General features: G+C 48.2%; 1 protein-coding gene across 1 annotated transcript in view; it reads right to left on the bottom strand.

The window, feature by feature from the left end:
• Window positions 1-373: 373 nt before the first annotated feature.
• The window catches only part of SH3BP5 (SH3 domain binding protein 5), a 74,105-nt gene continuing 55,268 nt past the window's right edge, over window positions 374-19,210 (bottom strand). Inside the window, exons 4-9 of the mRNA XM_063113493.1 lie at window positions 15,844-16,008; window positions 7,868-7,998; window positions 5,509-5,551; window positions 4,570-4,789; window positions 2,539-2,799; window positions 374-2,060 (exon numbers count right to left, since the gene is read on the bottom strand). Coding sequence (XP_062969563.1) covers window positions 1,843-2,060; window positions 2,539-2,799; window positions 4,570-4,789; window positions 5,509-5,551; window positions 7,868-7,998; window positions 15,844-16,008 — 1,038 coding nt within the window. The 3' untranslated portion in view covers window positions 374-1,842. The remainder of the gene's footprint in view (window positions 2,061-2,538; window positions 2,800-4,569; window positions 4,790-5,508; window positions 5,552-7,867; window positions 7,999-15,843; window positions 16,009-19,210) is intronic.

Consider the following 19,210-nt stretch of genomic DNA (forward strand, 5'->3'; position numbering starts at 1 on the left):
CCGAGTGCGCCACGGGCTCAGCCCCTGAAACTATTTTGATCCTCGTGATTATTAGCCAACCATGCACTTTTTCCCACAGCATGCTTTAATATAAAATTTACAGAAGTCTAGCACTGTAACATTCCCAGAGAAAGGATGCAAGATAACCATCCGATTCTCAACTATAATTCACATTAGAATCACCTGGGGAGCTTTTAAAAGTCCGATGTCCAAGTGCTCTCCAAATCAAGTAAATCAGTCTCTGGGATGAGACCAGATGGCAAGAGTTAAGCTGCCTCGGAGACGGCAACGTGCAGCTGAGGTTGAGAACCACACCTCCCATGTGACCACCTTATCTTTCTCTCCCTGACACTGTGTCTCCTCATCACTCTGCTTCAGTAGCAGTAGAAGAAGAATTCTAATTCAAACCTTGGTAATCGGGGCTTAAACTATGAGGAGTCAGGACTTTAACTGAAAATGAGAACAGATGACAACTGCATTCCACGCTCTTCCTTATGGCTGGAAGGTTGCCTAGGACAAAAAATCTAGGCAACATTGGGATTTCTTATTGAAGTCACAGAACGTGAGCAAGTTTTCTTAAGCCATTTTTATTACACTCAAGGTATTAAGACAAGTACAAAATAACCTTGTAATTAGGATACTGTATCAGTCAATAAAAAAGGAGAAATCACTACAGTATGAAGAGATTTACAAATGACTAAAATATACAAGCTGTGACAGAATTAACAATTAGAAATGGGGGGACATTGTTTTTCTCCTAGAAATGCTAAATTTTCTTAAAACAGGACAAATAAAATAGTGCTAAATATATGCATAACCATGAAAACATTAAAGAAAAGCAGTCTTAACACTATTAGCATAACAGACTCCATTGCATCTATTTAACAGCCTTTGCCAACACATGCCTACTCCCTTTCCTAGCTTTAAGGAACAATTTCCTCTAAGGAATACTAGCACAGCATACCCTTAAATAATTGCATTTATTTTTAAAGTTACAACCTACAGAGAAATGAACACCTTGTCGGTCTAGTAACAGTGGCAACCAGTCTTCACATGCACTTAGAATCAGTCCCCTTGGCTGGCAGGATAAGGTTTATGCTATAGGACCTTCTCTTGCACAGACATGAATCCCCTTCTATGATATGTCCCTGCTACCCTCATCCCGCCTCCCCCATCCCCACATTGGCATTCACCTTTCCCACCCCAAAAAGTGCAGTTCATGGAAACCTTTCTTGAAAATGGTTTTAATGGGTGTCGCAGCATATACGCTTTTTAAAAAGCCCCCTCTGATCACCAGAGGTAATGAAAATGAATTGTGTTCTTGGCTTTTTTGTTTGTTTGTTTGTTTAAGCCTTTACTGTGTCAAAAAGGTGTGCTCTCAATACTTGAGTTTTTGTTGGGAGGGGGGTTCTTTTTTTCATTTAGATACCCTGGAATATAATGAAGAGAACATCTCCCATTTTCTCAAACAAATTAAAGATGAGAGAAGGGAAAGCAAGCTGTTGCCCCCAGTTTGGCTTCACTTCCCAGCCCTTTTCCTGGCTCGGATTCTTTAATAGGAACATATTATTGCTTCCACAATGCAGTTACAGGCAATGTTCCACAAAGACTGTGAACCTGGTCACAGTCCACCTGTAACACCAACTCTGTTCTGGAAAACAAGCCAGTCCAAGAGCTCTTACCCAGAAGAAAAATCTTCAGCCCTCAAGGTCACTGAAACTTCATTAGTGCAGTTTAGAGTAAACGCTTAAGATTTGGCATATGTTAAATGACTATTGGCACAAAGTTCTCCAGTTTCATGTGTAAATATTGATATGCACGCGAGCCACGGCCCTGGATGGATCAGCCAATCTGCATCATTTTTATGTCAGCAATAATCCCGTCTCTTCCCTTTGAGCACTGGAGGGAGAGCTGCTTCATCCGGTTCTCCAAGGTCTGGCCCTCAGGGGAGGTGCTGCTTTGGCTCTTACCGCTGCCACCACTGCTACTGCTGTTGCTGAAACCCCGGTTGTTGTTGGCTTTGTCACTTGTTTTATTCTCTGCCCCTTCTGCCCTGTCTCCTATAGAGATACAAAGATTATTGGGTAAGTACTGATAATTCTAAGAGTCACTTGGGCCCAAGCCAGTCAGTCAACTCAGCCCTGAAGAATTCCCAGTGTTGCCACTGTGCATTTCAGAGAGGGCTCTTTAGCACACAGTCACGGACTGCTCTTATCCCTCATGGTGTTTTATATATTCTTCATCTTTAGAGATGAAATTTGTCATACTGATTTTATAGCTGGGAAACAGAAACCTTTCTAGCATATGCTTACCAGGGGGACTGTTCTGATGAGAGACATAAGACCTAAGCTCTACTTTATAGACGCTGAGTGGAGCCAGAAGCCCCCAGAACAGCACTTGGAAACACAACAGCACATTCAGAGACCCAGTGATGCAGCTCTGGGGGCTCCAAGACCTAGCAAAGTCTAAGAACAGCACAAAGATCTGGCTGCAAAGGCATTGAGGCATCTGGGACAGGGTGAGAGGACTGTGACTCACCTCGTTCTACCTCACATTCAGGGGAGGAGGCCCCACTGCATTCACTTCGAGGGCCCAACACTGGGAACATCACCCCAAACTCTGACAGGGATACGGGGCTGGGCAGATCCAGGCTGCCGGGCCTCGCGACCACAGGGAACTGGTCGGGCATCTCAGACGGGCTCATTGGTCCTGAACTAAAGCTGGACACAGACTGGGTTTCCAAGTCATCTTCAGACACAAAGTTGCTGCAGTTGTCATCTTCAAAGGCTTCTGAGGCCACTAGGATGAGAGAAACACAAGTCACACACCTTCGAAAGTGCTCACTGCTGGCAGGCAACAGCATGGGGACTACTGAATCTCTTCCACTGTGGGCACCTAAGAAAGGAATGTGACCTTCCTGAGCCTGGATGACCAGCCTCTAAAACAGCTTGGATCCCATTGGTATTCAGTGTCCTTACAATAACTGTATAACCCCTGCCCTATAAATCATTGTCACAGACACTACCTAAAGATGGAAGACGAATTCAGCCATAGATCTGGACCTCTTCTCCACCTCAGTCCCCCAAACAGATTCACACGTGCACAGTGCTGGCCCTTTGAAATGTATCCCAAACGAAGCCAGTCAGACTGACAGGGCTTCCTTCTTCCATGGCAGCAGAAGCAAGAGCTGGTGGAAGAAACAGCCCTGCATGGAGTATCTGTTGGGACCTTTGTTATCTTCCAGGTAACTTCTGATCTCACCGAAGACACGTTCAAAGCTCACATAGATGACTATTCACCATCAAAGAACAAAATTTCCTTATAATGCTCTGTAACTTGTGCCTTACTTATTTTGTAGACCAGAATAACCAAGGCCCAGAGACATGTTATTCCCATGTTTTCAAAGCCTCTTCAGCCTAAAGCTATTTTCAGCCTGCACATAATCCCACTTATTAGATCTAATTCCCCTTTCCTCCTCCATCTTTAAAAATAGCCTTGTAGCATTCCATACAGGATTGTTATAAATGATAAATACTATAATGTTAGGCACAGAAAATAGGTTCAGACCTGTTTTTTTGTTTTGTTTTGTTTTGTTTTTGGCAGCTGGCTGGTACAGGGATCTGAACCCCAGACCTGTATATAAATCCTAACTCCATTAATTGCTGTGTGACCTTGGCCAAATACTTAACCTCTCCGAGCTTCATGATCCTCTCCATACAGGGTTTATGAAATGATCTAAGAGGGTACTTTAAAAAGTTCATGGAAAAAAGGATTGAAAGATAATACAAATCTTTCGATGAACTTTTTGAAGAACCTTCATATATTAAAGTCACATGCGTAGTCTTTGCTCAAATTATAGTTTCCCTTTCCTTTACCTTGGACCTGGCACTTATTGACAGAATTAAAGAACTCCTGTGGAAGCAGCCTAGGAAAGATCTAACAAGCATTACTGCACAGGAAAGGGAAAGGAAGGAAGTGTGCAAAGACAGTGCTGGAGGGGTTTCTGGTTGATGGAACAGAAGCCAAATCAAACCTCTGTATCAGTTTCCCAGGGGGTGGCCCTGGATAAAAAAGGTCTCCATGGTCAGGCACAGAACCACCATTTACTGAGTGCTCGCTGAGTTCCATGTGTTACTCCACATAACTGTAACCACCACTCTACATAGTAGATAGCAGGTGCTATCGTACTCCCCATTTTACAGGTGAAGAAACTGATGTATGCACTAGTAATGACGTGAAGGCCAGGATTTGAATCAAATCTGATTCCAAAGTCCCTATTCTTAGACAACTCTTCTTTCTTGCAAGACTTCTCAGAGACTTGAATGTTCTAATAAGTACTTTGACTCTCAGCGAAGGGTGAAAGTGTAACATTTTCCAAATTTATTTGACCGCAGAATCTTTACTTTGAGGAACACTGTTCCACAAAACATGAGAAACCACCAGAAATAGCCCCTAGGCCTGCCCAACTCTCTGAGACCTTTCAGTGATGGCCAGAAGGTCGGGACCTGAGACAAGACAGCCCTGGAAGCAGATCACATAAGCTGTGATCTCCCCACTTGCCCAACTCACCAGAAATGGCATCTGGCTCAGGTTTGCTCCCTGACAGGTTCTCCACAGACAGGCCACTGCCCTCAGCCCCGACGCCACAGCCCCGAGGCCCCATGGCACTGGAGCGCCGCCGCTCGTGGATCTCGTCCGAGATCATCTCTAGGTTCTTCAGGGCCGTCTTGTACTCGCCTTTCGCCAGGGTCAATTTGGCTTGCAGGTCATCCACGGTCTTCTTCAGTTGCTGGTCAGGAGAACAGGATATTCAGTAAGTGAAGGCTGCCCCTGCTGGCCTTTAGGTGCTTTTTGAATGGCAGGTATCAAGTACATTTCCTGTCCATCATTCCAATTCAGAATTTCCCAAGATAAAGACTGAGGACCTGATTACTCTTATCATAGCTACCCACTCACCAGACATAAAAATCAGCCACCACCACCCCCAGCTCCCATACATGCAATAAGCTATAATATCCAGAAACTCTAACTGGTAGAATAATCCCCATCAGAGAAGCAACAATGGGTGTCAAACACAGTCTCACAGCCCTCTGGTCCCCAGTACAATGGTTCTCAAACTTGAGCTTGCATCAGAATCCCTTGGAGCACTTGTTAAAACTCAGATTGCTGGACTCCACGCCCAGTGTTTCTGACTTGATAGGTCTAGGGTGGGGCCTGGAAATCGGCATGTCTGTCAAGTCTCCAGGTATGCTAATGCTGCTATTCCCAGGAGCACACTGTGTGAACCACTGGCCTAATGCAACACAGAAAGGGACTGAGTGCAGAGCTTGAGAGCTTCAGAGACCACTGAAGACCCAACCAAGGCCATTTGGAGGTCTGAAAACTAAGTAAAGAATGTTTCTTCACTCTCCCCTTGTAACAAACGGGCCATTTGAAAGCCAGTTACTGCAGAAAAGTGAGGCATTATAGAAAAATCCCAACAGCAACCAAACCCAAGGCTGCACATACCTCAAGCTGCACGTAGTACTTTGCCTTGAGCTCAAAATAAGGCCTGCAGAAGACAGGAAGGAAAACCATAAGAGTAGTATGATACAGTGACCACAGTAAACTCCACAAGATGTATCAGAGGCATTAGCTACAGATGGCCAGGTTATCCCTCCCAGATTTAGCAAACTCTGACAAGGCTGTGAGATGAAGGCCACTCTCCCAGCTCTAGAGCCTGATTGACACAGGCACCAGACAGAGCTGCTGGGCTCACCTGGTGCTGTGCCGACAGGAAGCCCAGCTCAAGATACTGGGAACCCACACAGGTGTGCATATATTCTGGGGACCCTGCACCCTGGTTCCCTTTCCTCTCTGGGGAGGCTGTTCAAGGGGCCCAGGGTATGCCCAGCAGCGAAGTTGCCCTGGATCTGCTCTCCAAGGATGAAGAGCAGATGAGGCTGGATAAGGGGATCCTTAAACCACCTCCTTTGCTGAGGTCAGCTGGGGAAGATGGCAGCCCCACTGCTCCCCACTAAGCACAGCAGGGCCACCATTACAAGGGCTGTCATGTTGGTTCCCCTGGACCTTGTTATAGTTCTGGAGGTATTAGATGGTCAGCAGACTCACCCAGGTCACCAGCAAGAGAAAGGACAAGAAATGCCAATGTTCTACCAGTCCCCTGGGTTCTGGGTCAGTGAGAAGAGCCTTGCTGTACTTAGGAACTTTGGTATCTGAGCATTAGGAGTACACCAGCACTTTATTCTTGAACCGTTCACTCCCCATGAAGCTCCTGCATCCTGTATCCAAAGGATTTAGCAGATGACAAGGACACTGAAGGACGCCCTTAGTGGGTATGGAAAATCGAACTTGGGAATAGAGTGTGGTGTACAGGCTCTCATGTGACCAAAATGAGCAGACATCAGTCTGCATAGGGTGTGGAAAAAGCATGAATGGACGTATGGGCATGAGACGGCACTGGGAAGATGTCCAGGCAAAAGAGACAAGAGCACCCATGTGCAGCCACAGCTGGAGAGGGGGAAGGGAAGGGAGTGTGGCCAGAGCGAGAGTGAGAGCTGGAGAGGCGGGGCAGGCCCGGGGGAGGCCTGGAAACCACTGCACAAATGCACAGATTTCTGTTTTATCTTGAAGGTAGGCAGGAGCCACACAAGACTTCGATCTGTCCCTATACTCTTCCAGGAGTCTGCAAACGTTGGCAGAGCACAACCACAGGAATTGTATTTTCTTAACAGGTTAATTAATGAATATGTAAATGTGTGCAGTGGGGGTTTGGGGACTTTCAAGAAAAGACCCATCATGTTCACACTAACAAAGGAGGCTGCTCCTCAGTGTGAATGACGCCTGTGCTCGCCCAGGACAGGCACAGGTCCCAGAGCAACCCTCTTCTCCTCTCTCCCCCAAAATACCATATACACATACATCTACTGCTTGGCTTTCAACAGGTCAGCCCAACACACCCCAAAAGACAAACCAAAAACAAAAACACACCAGTCAGTCGAGTGCAGTAGAAAGGGTCAGCTGTTATTCTTGGGCACATGTGTGTACACACGTATGTCGGAAGACAGCGGGCAGAAATCAAAGACAGCAAGCCCGGGGGAAGGCGCTGGGGGTAGTACAGGGCAGAGGGGACCAAGCTCGTCTTTGCAGATCCTCTTCCTCACTTCCAGCTGCCCAACCCCTCCCCCGGGGCTGGTGTCCACTGCCCCAGGACAGGCAGTCAGCAGCCCTGCACACACACTCTGCTCCAGGTCTGTCTTTGACTGCTGGGTCTAGGCCATCCCAAGTCCAAATCCTTTCACTTGTGGGCCCAGCAACTGCAAATGAAGCAGGGGGACTGTCCCCAAGAGAGGGCAAATACAAGTGCTTGGCCACCTTGATCATTATTTTGTAAAAATATATAGGAGTGATAAGGAGAAGAGCTTGGGAAAAAACTCCATGTAAACCAGTCTTGGAGCATTTCATCAGCTCTTGATCCACAGAGAACATGTATCATGAACACAACTCTTCCCCATTATCCTGACAGATGAACTGAGGGACAGGGCCTTGTCCACTCTTTCAGCCACAGAGCCAAGGGTACAACCTGAGTTTCCCAAATCCCAGCTAATGGACCATTTAATGGTTTGCTTTAGAAATTCCTTCTTCTGTGTCTCCCACATCAGTCATATCTGGTGTGGCCTACGCCTCAGCATCCTCTGCTTCGGGGGGTCACATAGATTGTTAGGGGGCAAGGGAGGCAGGGGGCTCTGGTGAAGCCCTAGGATTTATGTCAAAGTCTTGCTCAGCCTGGTCCTTGACACATGAAAGGCTGAGATGATGCAGAAGGGGACAACCACATGGCCCCAGGGAAGGCCGTGCCCAGACTTACTTGGACTTGCTGATGGCTCTCTTGAGTTTCTTCTCCAGCTGCCTCATGCGGCCCATGGCGGCATTATACCTAGCCGCTGTCTCCTTATGCACCAGCTCACTCCTTGTCTTGGTCTGCTCTGCCTCCATGACCTTCAAACAACAGAAGGGGTCAGCCCAGTCAAGTCCAGAACAGCTCCTGGTTGGGGTACTACTTATGTCATTTTTTAAAAAGTATTCTTTGAGGAAATTAGTGGGCAGACTAAGAATAAACTAACTTCCCAATAAAATAGGATCATGTTTTTCTATTGATCTATTTTGAAAAAGCCTTGTCAGGTAATAGTAAATAGTCTAATTGGCTGTGGCAATGACTGGGAAAGAAGATGGAAAAACAAGAGCAGAGAAAATTTTGAAATATTCTCTGATTCAACCAATGGCCACTTCTGCTCAGGCCCCCTGGCTCTACATAACCACCTTGAAGCTCCTGCTACTCCCTGCTTGGGGCAGGGCCTGATGGACAGACAAACGGCCAAAAACCACCAGAGGGAACTTCAGAGACATCAAGGAACAGGAAAGATGCCAAAACTGAGAACGAGCAAAACCAGGCATGACAGCAGTCAAAGCCAACAAGGCAGTCGTGATCTTGGCTCTTTGGTCCTTGCCCAAATATCCTGAATTAGTTGGCTGGACACAAAAGAACCGAGGATCCAGAAAGGTCAAATATAACATTTAAACCACTAAATTAGGGCCGGCCCGTGGCTCACTCGGTAGAGTGCGGTGCTGATAACACCAAGGCCCCGGGTTCGGATCCCATATACGGATGGCCGGTTCGCTCACTGGCTGAGCGTGGTGCTGACAACACCAAGTCAAGGGTTAAGATCCCCTTACCGGTCATCTTTGAAGAAAAAAAAAAAAAAAAAAAAAAAAAACCACTAAATTAAAGCCCAGCCATTTATATCAGATTTTGAGGTTCACAAAAAATTGTGACCAGGAGACGAGTTCTGGTGGGAATATTTTGTTAAGCATGTTGATAAAAATGAGTTTAAAAACCAACAATCCTCAATGGCCAAAAACAAGGCAACTCAAAGGCAAATTTCCAGAGATACGGACAATGTTAGTTCTTTCCTTGCTTACCTAAAGAAAAGCATCAGATCAATGCCTGCCTTGAGGAAAGATGACAGAAATAAAGTTTAGGCCACTTCAGCAGCCTTCCATTTCTCTCCCTGCCTTCTACTTACAACTCACACAGTTTTATAAAATGACCTGCAGAGACAGGAGCAAGGTTAGGCTAAAGGGTCATTCTCTATTTTACCTGAGGAGTGTCAGAGCGGAGCCCAGTGGGGCCAGGGTCACTGGTCCACCCTCTCAGACCCCAGCAGAAGAATTCTAAAAAGATACCACCATGCCTTTAACTTGAGGTTGAAAAAGGAGCTCACAGCAGCAGGTTGCCAGCATTCCACCATCTCCTCCAGCCAACAGCCACAGTCAACACTGAGATAGTTTATTCACTTATATATAATAAAAAGTTTTAAAGGTATCAGGACAAATTACGAAAGACTTTGATAAGGTCATGAATACTACTGGGTGGGGCCGGCCCTGTGGCTCACTCGGGAGAGTGCAGCACTGGTAGCGCCGAGGCCGCGGGTTCGGATCCTATATAGGGATGGCTGGTGCGCTCACTGGCTGAGCGTGGTGCGGACAACACCGTGCCGAGGGTTGCGATCCCCTTACTGGTCAAAAAAAAAAAAAAAACTACCGGGTGTCCTGTCTAGGGCGTCCTTCCAGGTTATCTCTGTCATTGTCTTAGAGCTATTTTACAACCCTGTAAGTTATAGAAAACTGACAGTAATACAAACGATTCCTACCCATAAAAATGAAGATGAATTGTGTCCCAGTGGAGATGCAATTGGTTATTGATTGCCCTAAAAATAATGACCAATTTTGCATCTGTTTGTAAAGTCATTTCAGCATTCCTGATTTTCTATGAGTATGTGTTTCTTGAATTCTCTTGAGAATTAAGATAAGTAACATTTTACTTATTAGTTCCATCTTTAATGAGTTAAATAAAATCTTTGACATGAGAATATTTTTATATTTGTATCACAATTATGCTTTTACCTTTTTAAAAATATATATCTTTAACAAAGGCTTAAATGCTTGAGATAATTTTTAAAACAATAAAAACAAAGAGAAGGAAAATAGGAAGGAACCAAGCTAAGCTGGCATGAGGTGACATACTTGCTAAGACCAAAGGGCTAGGAGAATCCCTTCCCTTTGCTTCTAACACCAAATACTTCACAAGACAACAAAATGTACTAAAAATATCTTATGCTTGACACTCAAGGAAACAGCAGTAATTCTTCAGTCTAGTCTTAAATCTTAAGCTTTAAGGATTTACTGGTAAAACCTTATGAAAACTCAAAACCCCAAGCTTATCAGATGGACAAAGACAACATATCGGGGATGATTTGTTCCTTTACAAAAGGATCCAATGCAGAGTTCACCTTCAAAGACCTGCCCAGATGCATTTTCAATAGACTGAGTTATACAAGCTACAATTCGAGGCTTCTGTACAGAAAGAGCCCTCTGCAAGGAGCAGGGGTCTCAGCAGCTACACACGGGTCCCCATTCTATCTTGGCCCCTAGGCTGCAGCAGAGGCAAAGGCGTTCTAAAATTAAACACTGGAAAAGCACCGAGCACGTGGCAATAGTGCCAGCGAAGACTGCGGCGGTGGGAGCACAGCACGGCCCTGCTCCACCCCATCAGCCCACGTCTACTGTATCGTGCCCCAGTCTCCCCTGCCCGCAGCACACACCCTCCAGCTCTCGGAGGAGACCCTACATACACACTCAGCTTCTCGCCTCGAGGAAGAGGGCCACCAAGCATGTCGCCTTCGTCCCATCTCCTAGGTAACCAGGGAGCTCTGCCATCTGCAGCCTGGAATCAGGCAGGAGCTGTGTGCGGTGATGGTGGGCAGGTGCGGTGGGGTGAGGAGCAGGAGGGTGGCACTGCAGAGGTTCAAGCAGCAGGGAACAGAGCCAGAGCCACAGAAGAAAGCAATAATGGACTCCTCAAGACAACCTCAGGCTGGCCTGAGCAACCAGACGGGCATCTGCGCCTCAGACCTAAGGCCCCCACACCACCACCCCCAGCTGCCCTGTTTGCTGCTGCCCTCCTTGAAGCCCATGTTAACCAGATATTTTGTCTGTACTCCAAGAACCCTGCCCCCATGTCTGCATGGTGTCAATTGCATTGACCACCATCAGATGCAATTCAGAGCTACCCACACTGATTAAGCACCTAGTGTGTGCAAGGTACTGTGCAGGACACAACAGAGACCAAACCCTGGGCTGTCAGCCCCGCAGCAATGACTATCAGTGAAGGCAGTATGAGAATGGGACAGCGGCATGGCTACAGCAGCTCAGAGGGGCTGTGACAGCAGAGGGGACACTTGAGAGAGGTCTCAGGTATGCAGCATCTGGGGTAATGGGTAAGAAGGAGAAGCACTTTTGCTGAAGGGGGTCTCAGCACAGGCTGTGGGTCTTCCCTGCATCCAGCCACAGGTCCACATGCCCCATTTGCCATCCCCATGGGATGAACACACGGGACACAGAAAGATAGGGACCAGTGTTCAGCTTTTCACCTCCTTTCCCTGTGCTGAAAGGCTCCAGATGAACTTAGCCAAAGGAGCTAATTGTCCAAAATGAATAGGGTCTTGGCCTCTCTCCAGATGGTTTAGAACTTTCTGCCCAGAGTGGACCCTGTCCTGCAGAGGACCCACAGGCTGTCTGTTAACTTTGAGTATGTCTGCCTCAGCCCACAGGACTAAGAAGTCAGGCATTCCCAGGGTTCCCAAAACTTACAGACATGCACTCCTGCCCCCAAAGCCCAAGAACTGGCCGCCCACCCAATGGCAGGATTTGAGGGCCAGCAGACCCAAGTGACCAGAACTGGTGCTGGACAAGTATGCTCCAGGACAGCCATGGCACCAAGCCCTGACCAGGCAAGAGGGCAGTGGGCCCTGGAGAAAGCATGCAGGCCGGTCACCTGTGCTCAGGATGCTGCAGAAGCCACAGGCCTCCACCCCTCCTCCTCCTGAGCCAGCAGGACAGAGAGAGAAGTGTGGCCCCCAACCCCAGGGGCCCCACAGCAGCAGAGTCCTGAAGACCCAGGGACCACAGGACACTGCTCAGCCCCGGCCCCTGCTCACGGCAACGCACAGAAGACAACTAGCACCCTCCTGCCTGGACACCGACAGGCCCTGATGGGTGTGCCAGGCGGGCTGAGCACCACCTTCTCACTGGGTCCCACACCCGCAGCACAGCCCAAACTGACCAGCAGACACACACCCACCACGGCTGCCAGCTTCTTCCGGCTCCTCCTCACCCTCCATTACACCCAAACATCTCTCCCCACCATCACAGAGCTAAGCTGAAGGCCCTCCTCAGGGCCTCAGTCAGCTCCTGCAGACTGTTCTCTGCTTCCTCCTGCATCCCAGGGCCAGGCAACCCCAGCCACCAGGGCGCACGCACCTGCAACCACCACTTGCCAGCCCAGGGCTTGCACACACCCCAGGACCAGGGAGGAGAGGCTGACTGCATCCTGTCCCCTCCAGCAGCACCTGCTGCTGGTTCATGAACAGCTGATGCCTCTCCACTTCCAAGTCCCACTTCCCTCTTCCTCTCTCTGGTCTCCTTCAGAAGATGTCAGAAAAGCCCATTCCTCCCTCCCAGGCTGCCACCCCTCCTCTCTCAGAGGATGAAGAGTCATCACCTTCCCACAAAGACTGCTTCAAGGCCAAAAGAGCTGAGGCTGGAGGGGCCTCTGCTGCCCAAACCCCCCACTGGCGAGCGGCAGGGACCCTAGGCCCTGCACCCCAGGGAGACCACCCAACTGCATACTCGGCAGCTCTGCCTCAAGCTACTCAGATGACCAAAGCCCTCCTCCGAAACAGCACTGAGCAGAGAGCTGTCCCCTTTTCCCTGTCAGTGCTACCTGTGGCCTAATAGAGCAGCACACTGGGGCTCCTGATGTCTCCTAGTGTGCTGGCTTCAGCCATTGCTCCAAGTCACCAGTGTCACCACAGGGAGTCTCAGGGGAATGGAGGGGGCATAGGCAAGTAACATGGGGATTCCAGCGTCCTTCCACTATGCCTGGGGGGATCACTTAGCCCTACCCACTGCCACTTCCTCCCGACAGCCCTGGGCTTTTCTGAGCTCTAGATTTTCTTTTACCAGACCCTTAAGTAGTGCTTTCTTAGGAAGAAGAGTGTGATGAAGCTCCCTTCTCCTGAAGAAACAGGCTTCCTGAACTATCCAGAAGTAAGGCAAAGCAGGGGATGTTTCCTAGATCCCTCATCAATTTCATCAAGCAGTTTTCGGCAAGCTGAGCATGCCAGGCCTGTGAGGCTTGGAAGTGGTCAATGTGCACCCCGCTGGGGGAGATGCTAAGTCCAGAGAGAGAGGTTCATAGTCACCCATGCTATCTGAAAGCCAAACATGTGAACATGTGGACTGGAGAATTACATCTGCATCATCCATCAAATTCAGAGAGCATGCCCTGTAGGCTGAGTTTCTGAATGATGCAGGGAGGGTAAGGTGGGGCGGGCAGGAGCTCTGCCACAGGCTTTGTCTCTTGCTGGTGTCGGTTTTGAATGCATCAGTTCAATGAGAAACACTTCAGTCCTACGCAACTGTGAAGGAATCTGGGAAAGAGAAACACCAGCCCCCAAATCCTCGAAATCCTGGCCTATGGCCCAGAACACGTGCTAATCTGCAGAGGTTTCCCCTACAACCTAGAAAACCAAATGGCTGGGTCTTTCCTTTCAGCGGCCACAGAGAGGGCACACATCAGAAGACTCTCCCAGGCCCTTTTGGAGCCCCACGTGACCTCAGGAAATCCAGAGCCATCTTGTACTGCCCCACAGGTTGTGCACCGCCCAACTCCAAAAAGTGCTATTCCCAAAGACTGTGGTATAAACAGTGCCCATAAGATGTGCAATTAGAGGTACTGGGGACACCACTCCTTAGGTGGCCACCCACCACCCACTAGGGCTCCAGGACTTAAAAAAGATATCCAAAGCAGAAACAAGTTATGTTCATTTTAAAAGAACAGACTAAATAATTTCTGAAATGATTCCCTTTAGGCTGATATGGATCTCCAGCTTTGGCAGAGGGAGGGCAGAAAGGAAACGTGGTCCTTCAGCTAATTTCTTGGAAGAGCTACTCTGCATATTTTTGTACTTTTCACATCTATCAGACTTTGGCTTGTAAAGTCCCAAGACTTTCAACATCCCCTTCTGTTTTTCATGAGCTGACCCTGAAGGCAGTTCCCAGCCCATGTTTAGCTCTACAAGCATCATGCCCACGAGGGGGCAGGAGACTCAAGGGCACACGATGCCTGGCCAGAAGTGTCTCAGGCTTTAGGCACAGGTGCTATAAAGTCAACATGCAATTCACTCTTGAAGGCATCTGTGGCAGGCTTTCTATTTAAAGAAGCACAATCCATCTTTAATTATCAGATCCCCCAGGACCTGAGACGCCATGGCAGGTGACACTGAAAAGGGAGAGATGTCGGATTAGCTCCTGGCTTTTCTGTTCCGGCCCTACGGGCAGCCTCTCAAGGAGTCGCTAAGACCAGCATCGCACTCCTCCACCCTCTGCATCACCCCCCACCCAAAGCCTTAGTTGGAGCTGCAGAAGCCACACGTCGGCCCCACCAACCCTGCAGCAAGCCAGCCCTACACTGGTCTTCCAAGCACTTGTTTTCTATAGACAGAAAACTGGGAAGAGGCACAGTGGACCTGGGCTGGTGCTGAAGGATGCTGGAAACATGGGCCTGGGCATCCCAGGAGAAGCCTAGAACCATTCCCGGAAGAGGGGAGAGGTGCCCAGGAACCCTCTGCATGACTCCTAGGAAACCGAGAAGAGTTGGGCACAGGTATCCAAGTCCCACTGAGCCAAACAACTGTCCCCACCTGCTATGGTCCTAATGATTGTGTCCTCCCAAAATTCACATGTTGAAACCTAATTCCCAGTGTGAGAATACTAGGAGTTGGGGTCTTTGGGAGGTGATTAGGTCATGAGGGTAGAGCCCTCATGAATGAGATCGGTGCCCTTATAGAAGAGGCCCAAGAGAACTCATTCACCCCTTCCGCTCTATGAGGACACATCGAAAAGATGGTCATCTACAAACCAGGAATGGGCCCTTCGCCCAGACTCTGAATCAGCTGATACCTTGATCTTGGACTTCCCAGCCTCCAGAACTGTGAGAAATAAATTTCTGTTGTTTATAAGCACTGGATTTATGGTATTTTGTTACAGCATCCTAAATGGACTAAAACACTACCACTTCTGATTCTGAGCAAGGTGGCCAGAGAGGAGGATCACAGGAGCTGGTAAATAGCCAAACATAATGGCATGAAACCCAGAAAGTCAAACCCTGGGTAAAGATCTTAAACGTCTACCTCCTACTCAAATGCTGGCTCCCTGAATCCTAGCCCAGCCCCAGAAGGCCTACTTGATAATGGATTAATCTTCCATGACCCCTCCCTTCTTTCCATAGCACACACACCCTAAGTCCAGACCCAACGTGGTTTAGGACTGTTAATAATCAAGGACTCCCATCTGGACTTCTAAACCCAGGCAGTCTCCTGGGCTCAGTGGGAGCAGACCATGGAAAACCACCTGGTCCCTCTGGGAAGCCCTAATCCACAGTCAAGACCTTTAGGGATGATCTGAATCAGACAAACCTCAAGCAATATGGGGAAGGAGCAGCTATACCTGTCACTGGGTGACTATCATCCCTGAACATGGCTTAGTACCAGGCCCAGCCAAGAGACCACATGGAGATGACAACCTGTGCCTTTCAGTGAGCATTTTAGGCAACATGCCTGAGAGTCTGTCACCTATGCCGGGGGACGTCGCACATGCATGCACATACACCCAGACACCCTACCCCCCCCCACCCCACCAGGTGCACACAGCTATGACTCATACCCTCTGAGTGGCGTGATTCAGCATCTCCTGCCAGGCGGAGTCGAACTGCCGTTTGTCATCCTCGAGCAGCCGCTGCTCAGCCAGGGAGATGGTCTCCTTGGCTGCACGGAGCACCTCCGTGGCCCTCTGGAAGTCCTGCGTGGCCTTCTGAGCTTCCAGCTGAGCCTGTGCGAGAAAGATACCTTGTGAGGCCTCAGAAAATGGCAGGGGCTCCCCATGGCCCATCATACCTTTCAAAAGATGTGTGTTCTGAGGTCAGGATACTCCCTATCCATCTCTGCCCTTGAGAATGCTGGATGGGGCAACGGGTCCCTAACAGGAAAGTGGGTACCAGATCGGTGAATGGACAATTTTCACCATCTTGGACCCAGCAGATAAACACAGCAGCCCTAGTCAGAATCAGAGATGGTGAGCCAGCCCCTCACGTGACAGGTACTGACAACATGGCCTTTCTCCAAAGCTCTGGCTCACTAATGAGGCCAAGGCGGATAAAGCGGTCCTAACACATTCCCTGCCCAGATCCGTGGCTCAATTCATGGCACATCAGAATAAGAAAGGCCCCTGGAGATCATGTTCCAATGGCTCTTTCTATAGATGGGGACAGGGGCTGAAAGGGAACAGGCTTCCCCAAGATCACAAAGCTGGTTAGGAGCAGAGATGTGACCAGACTCCAGACAGTAGGAGGCCCCACCCAGTGTCGTCACTCCGCCAGACAGTCCCCCACTCAGTTCACTCTCCAACACCAGTGACGGGCCAAGTATGGCACCGGGCAGGCAAAGGGAGGAACCTAATTGTAACAACATGTCTCTGCTCTCAGGGAGCATCAAGCAGGAGAATCAACACAAATTGTAGCTGACCTCACGTCTAGAACTGCCACCAGCCACATGTGGATCTTGAGTGTTCAAAATGTTAATCCAAAAGGAGTGCAAAACACCCCTAATTTAGTACCAAAAAAAAAAAATGTTAAACCTCTCATTAATAATTTGTATTATTTTGATTATACACTGAAATGATATTTTAGATACACTGGATTAAATAAAATACTAGAATTAATTTCCCTTTACTTTTTTACTATGACTACTAGGAAATGTGAAATTACACAGGTGACTCACATTCTATTTCTTTTGCACAGTAGACACCCCTCCCCCAAGAGTGGGCCATGTGACTGCAATTTTGTGACTTCATGAGAAATGGGCAACAACACTTCAGTCACCACCAGAGCATGAGAAAGCCACTGCCACATGCTGGCCCGCTGCAGCATCCCACCCGCCCACCCCTGGTTAACCAGATCCCTAGGTCAGTTACATAAGCCCTGCTGGGACACCCATGCAGCAGCCCCTGGGATGCAGGAGGAAAGAGGAACAGGGGACCCACCCTTCCCCAGAGTGACCCTCACATGACTTAGAGAAAGTTTTCAGAAACCATGGGTTGAGGACACTTTGTGAAGAAGGGGAAGGGGAGAGAAATCAGAGGTTTGGAGCACACCAGTCCCCAGGGCAAGAACCAGCTTTGTGGCCCCACGGTTGCCAACCCCACCGTTCAGTGAATGTGCACTCGGGGCTGCAACGCTCTCATCAGGAACCTGAAATGGTCATGGAAGGGACACTCAAAGTCCATAATGTGAAGGTATACATGAGGGTGCCCCAGGAGGGAGGGAAATATATACATAGTAAGGAAATTTGAAGGAGAAATTACTTCCAGTAGAGGGAACCAAGGAAGGCTTCTTAAAGGAGGCTGATCCTGCAGGACAGGGATGACTTGAAAATGCGGGCTTGCTGGGGGACTAGGAGGAAACATCCGAGACTCTGAAGACATTGTTAAATTAAGTTTGGCCTAAAGGTTCCTCTGGACACAGTGAACTGTAAACTACCTTGATGTACAAACAAACTGTAACCTACTCTTGTAGCAAGTAGCCAAGTCTCAGCCAATCACAGGCAGCCAGTTATTTAAATCGTGTTCAAATAAGGCAAACGCCCAGTTGTAACCAATCCAGCTGTTTCTGTACCTTGCTCCCGTTTTCTGCTTTCAGTACTTTCCTTTTTCTGTCGATAAATGTCACCCAACCACGTAGCAGCCCTGGACTTGCTCTGAACCTATTCTGGCTCTGGGGGCTGCCCAATTCACAAACCGTTCTTTGCTCAATTAAACTGTTAAATTTAATTTGTCTAAAGTTTTTCTTTTAAGGACATATTATGAAACATAGTATCTGTAGGATATCTGACAAAGCCTGGGATCAAATTTTTAAAAAGGAGTCAAGAGTGGAGGCCTTGAATGAATGCCAGGCTAAAGCTTCCACCAAAGTGGCCCAGGGACCTGCCTGCTGCGGACCCACTGTGTGGCACTGGACCCGGTCACCCACGCCCACTCAGGTGTGCCTCAGCTACACAATGGGGACAAGGATGCCCTCCCTTCCTCTCTAGAACTGACGAACCCACCAAGAAGTAATGAGACAGCACTAGGTACTCTCAGCAACAGAACTCACCCCTCCCAACCCGTGCCTCCAGCTCGAGGACAGTCCTCCAGGAGCCTCCATCTGCCCAGCCAGGCTGCAGGGAAAGGGTGGAAGCACTGGGACAGGTTAACTTTAAAAGCTAGGGGGCTGGCCAGTTAGCTCAGTTGGTTAGAGCACAGCTTTAGAACACCAAGGTCACAGGTTTGGGTCTCCATACTGGCGGGCCGCCAAAAAAAAAAAAAAAAAAGCTGTCCCACCCTCTACCCATAGACTACTTACAGACCTCAAACCACCTCCAGGAGACAATAATTAAGCCCACAGGATCCTAACATTTTTCTACAATAGAACTTGTATTTATCTATTTTTGGTTTTTAGGAAATCTTAGTGTTTCTTTTTTTTTTCTTTTCAAAAGAGTAACCTGAATTCATTCATTCATTCATTCATTTATTTATTTATTTATTTTTAAGTTTTATTTTGTCAATATACATTGTGGCTGATTATTGCTCCCCATCACCAAAACCTCCCTCCCTTCTCCCTCCCCCCTCTCCCCCAACAATGTCCTTTCTGTTTGCTTGTCCTATCAACTTCAAGTAGTTGTGGTTGTTATATCTTCTCCCCCCCCCCCCCGGTTTATTTTGTGTGTGTGTGTGTGTGTGTGTGTGAATTTATATATTAATTTTTAGCTCCCACCAATAAGTGAGAACATGTGGTATTTCTCTTTCTGTGCCTGACTTGTTTCACTTAATATAATTCTCTCAAGGTCCATCCATGTTGTTGCAAATGGCAGTATTTCATTCGTTTTTATAGCTGAGTAGTATTCCATTGTGTAGATGTACCACATTTTCCGTATCCACTCATCTGATGATGGACATTTGGGCTGGTTCCAACTCTTGGCTATTGTAAAGAGTGCTGCGA

This window comes from Cynocephalus volans, chromosome 11 (genome assembly GCF_027409185.1).
Source record: "Cynocephalus volans isolate mCynVol1 chromosome 11, mCynVol1.pri, whole genome shotgun sequence".
Taxonomy (NCBI): Eukaryota; Metazoa; Chordata; class Mammalia; order Dermoptera; family Cynocephalidae; genus Cynocephalus; species Cynocephalus volans.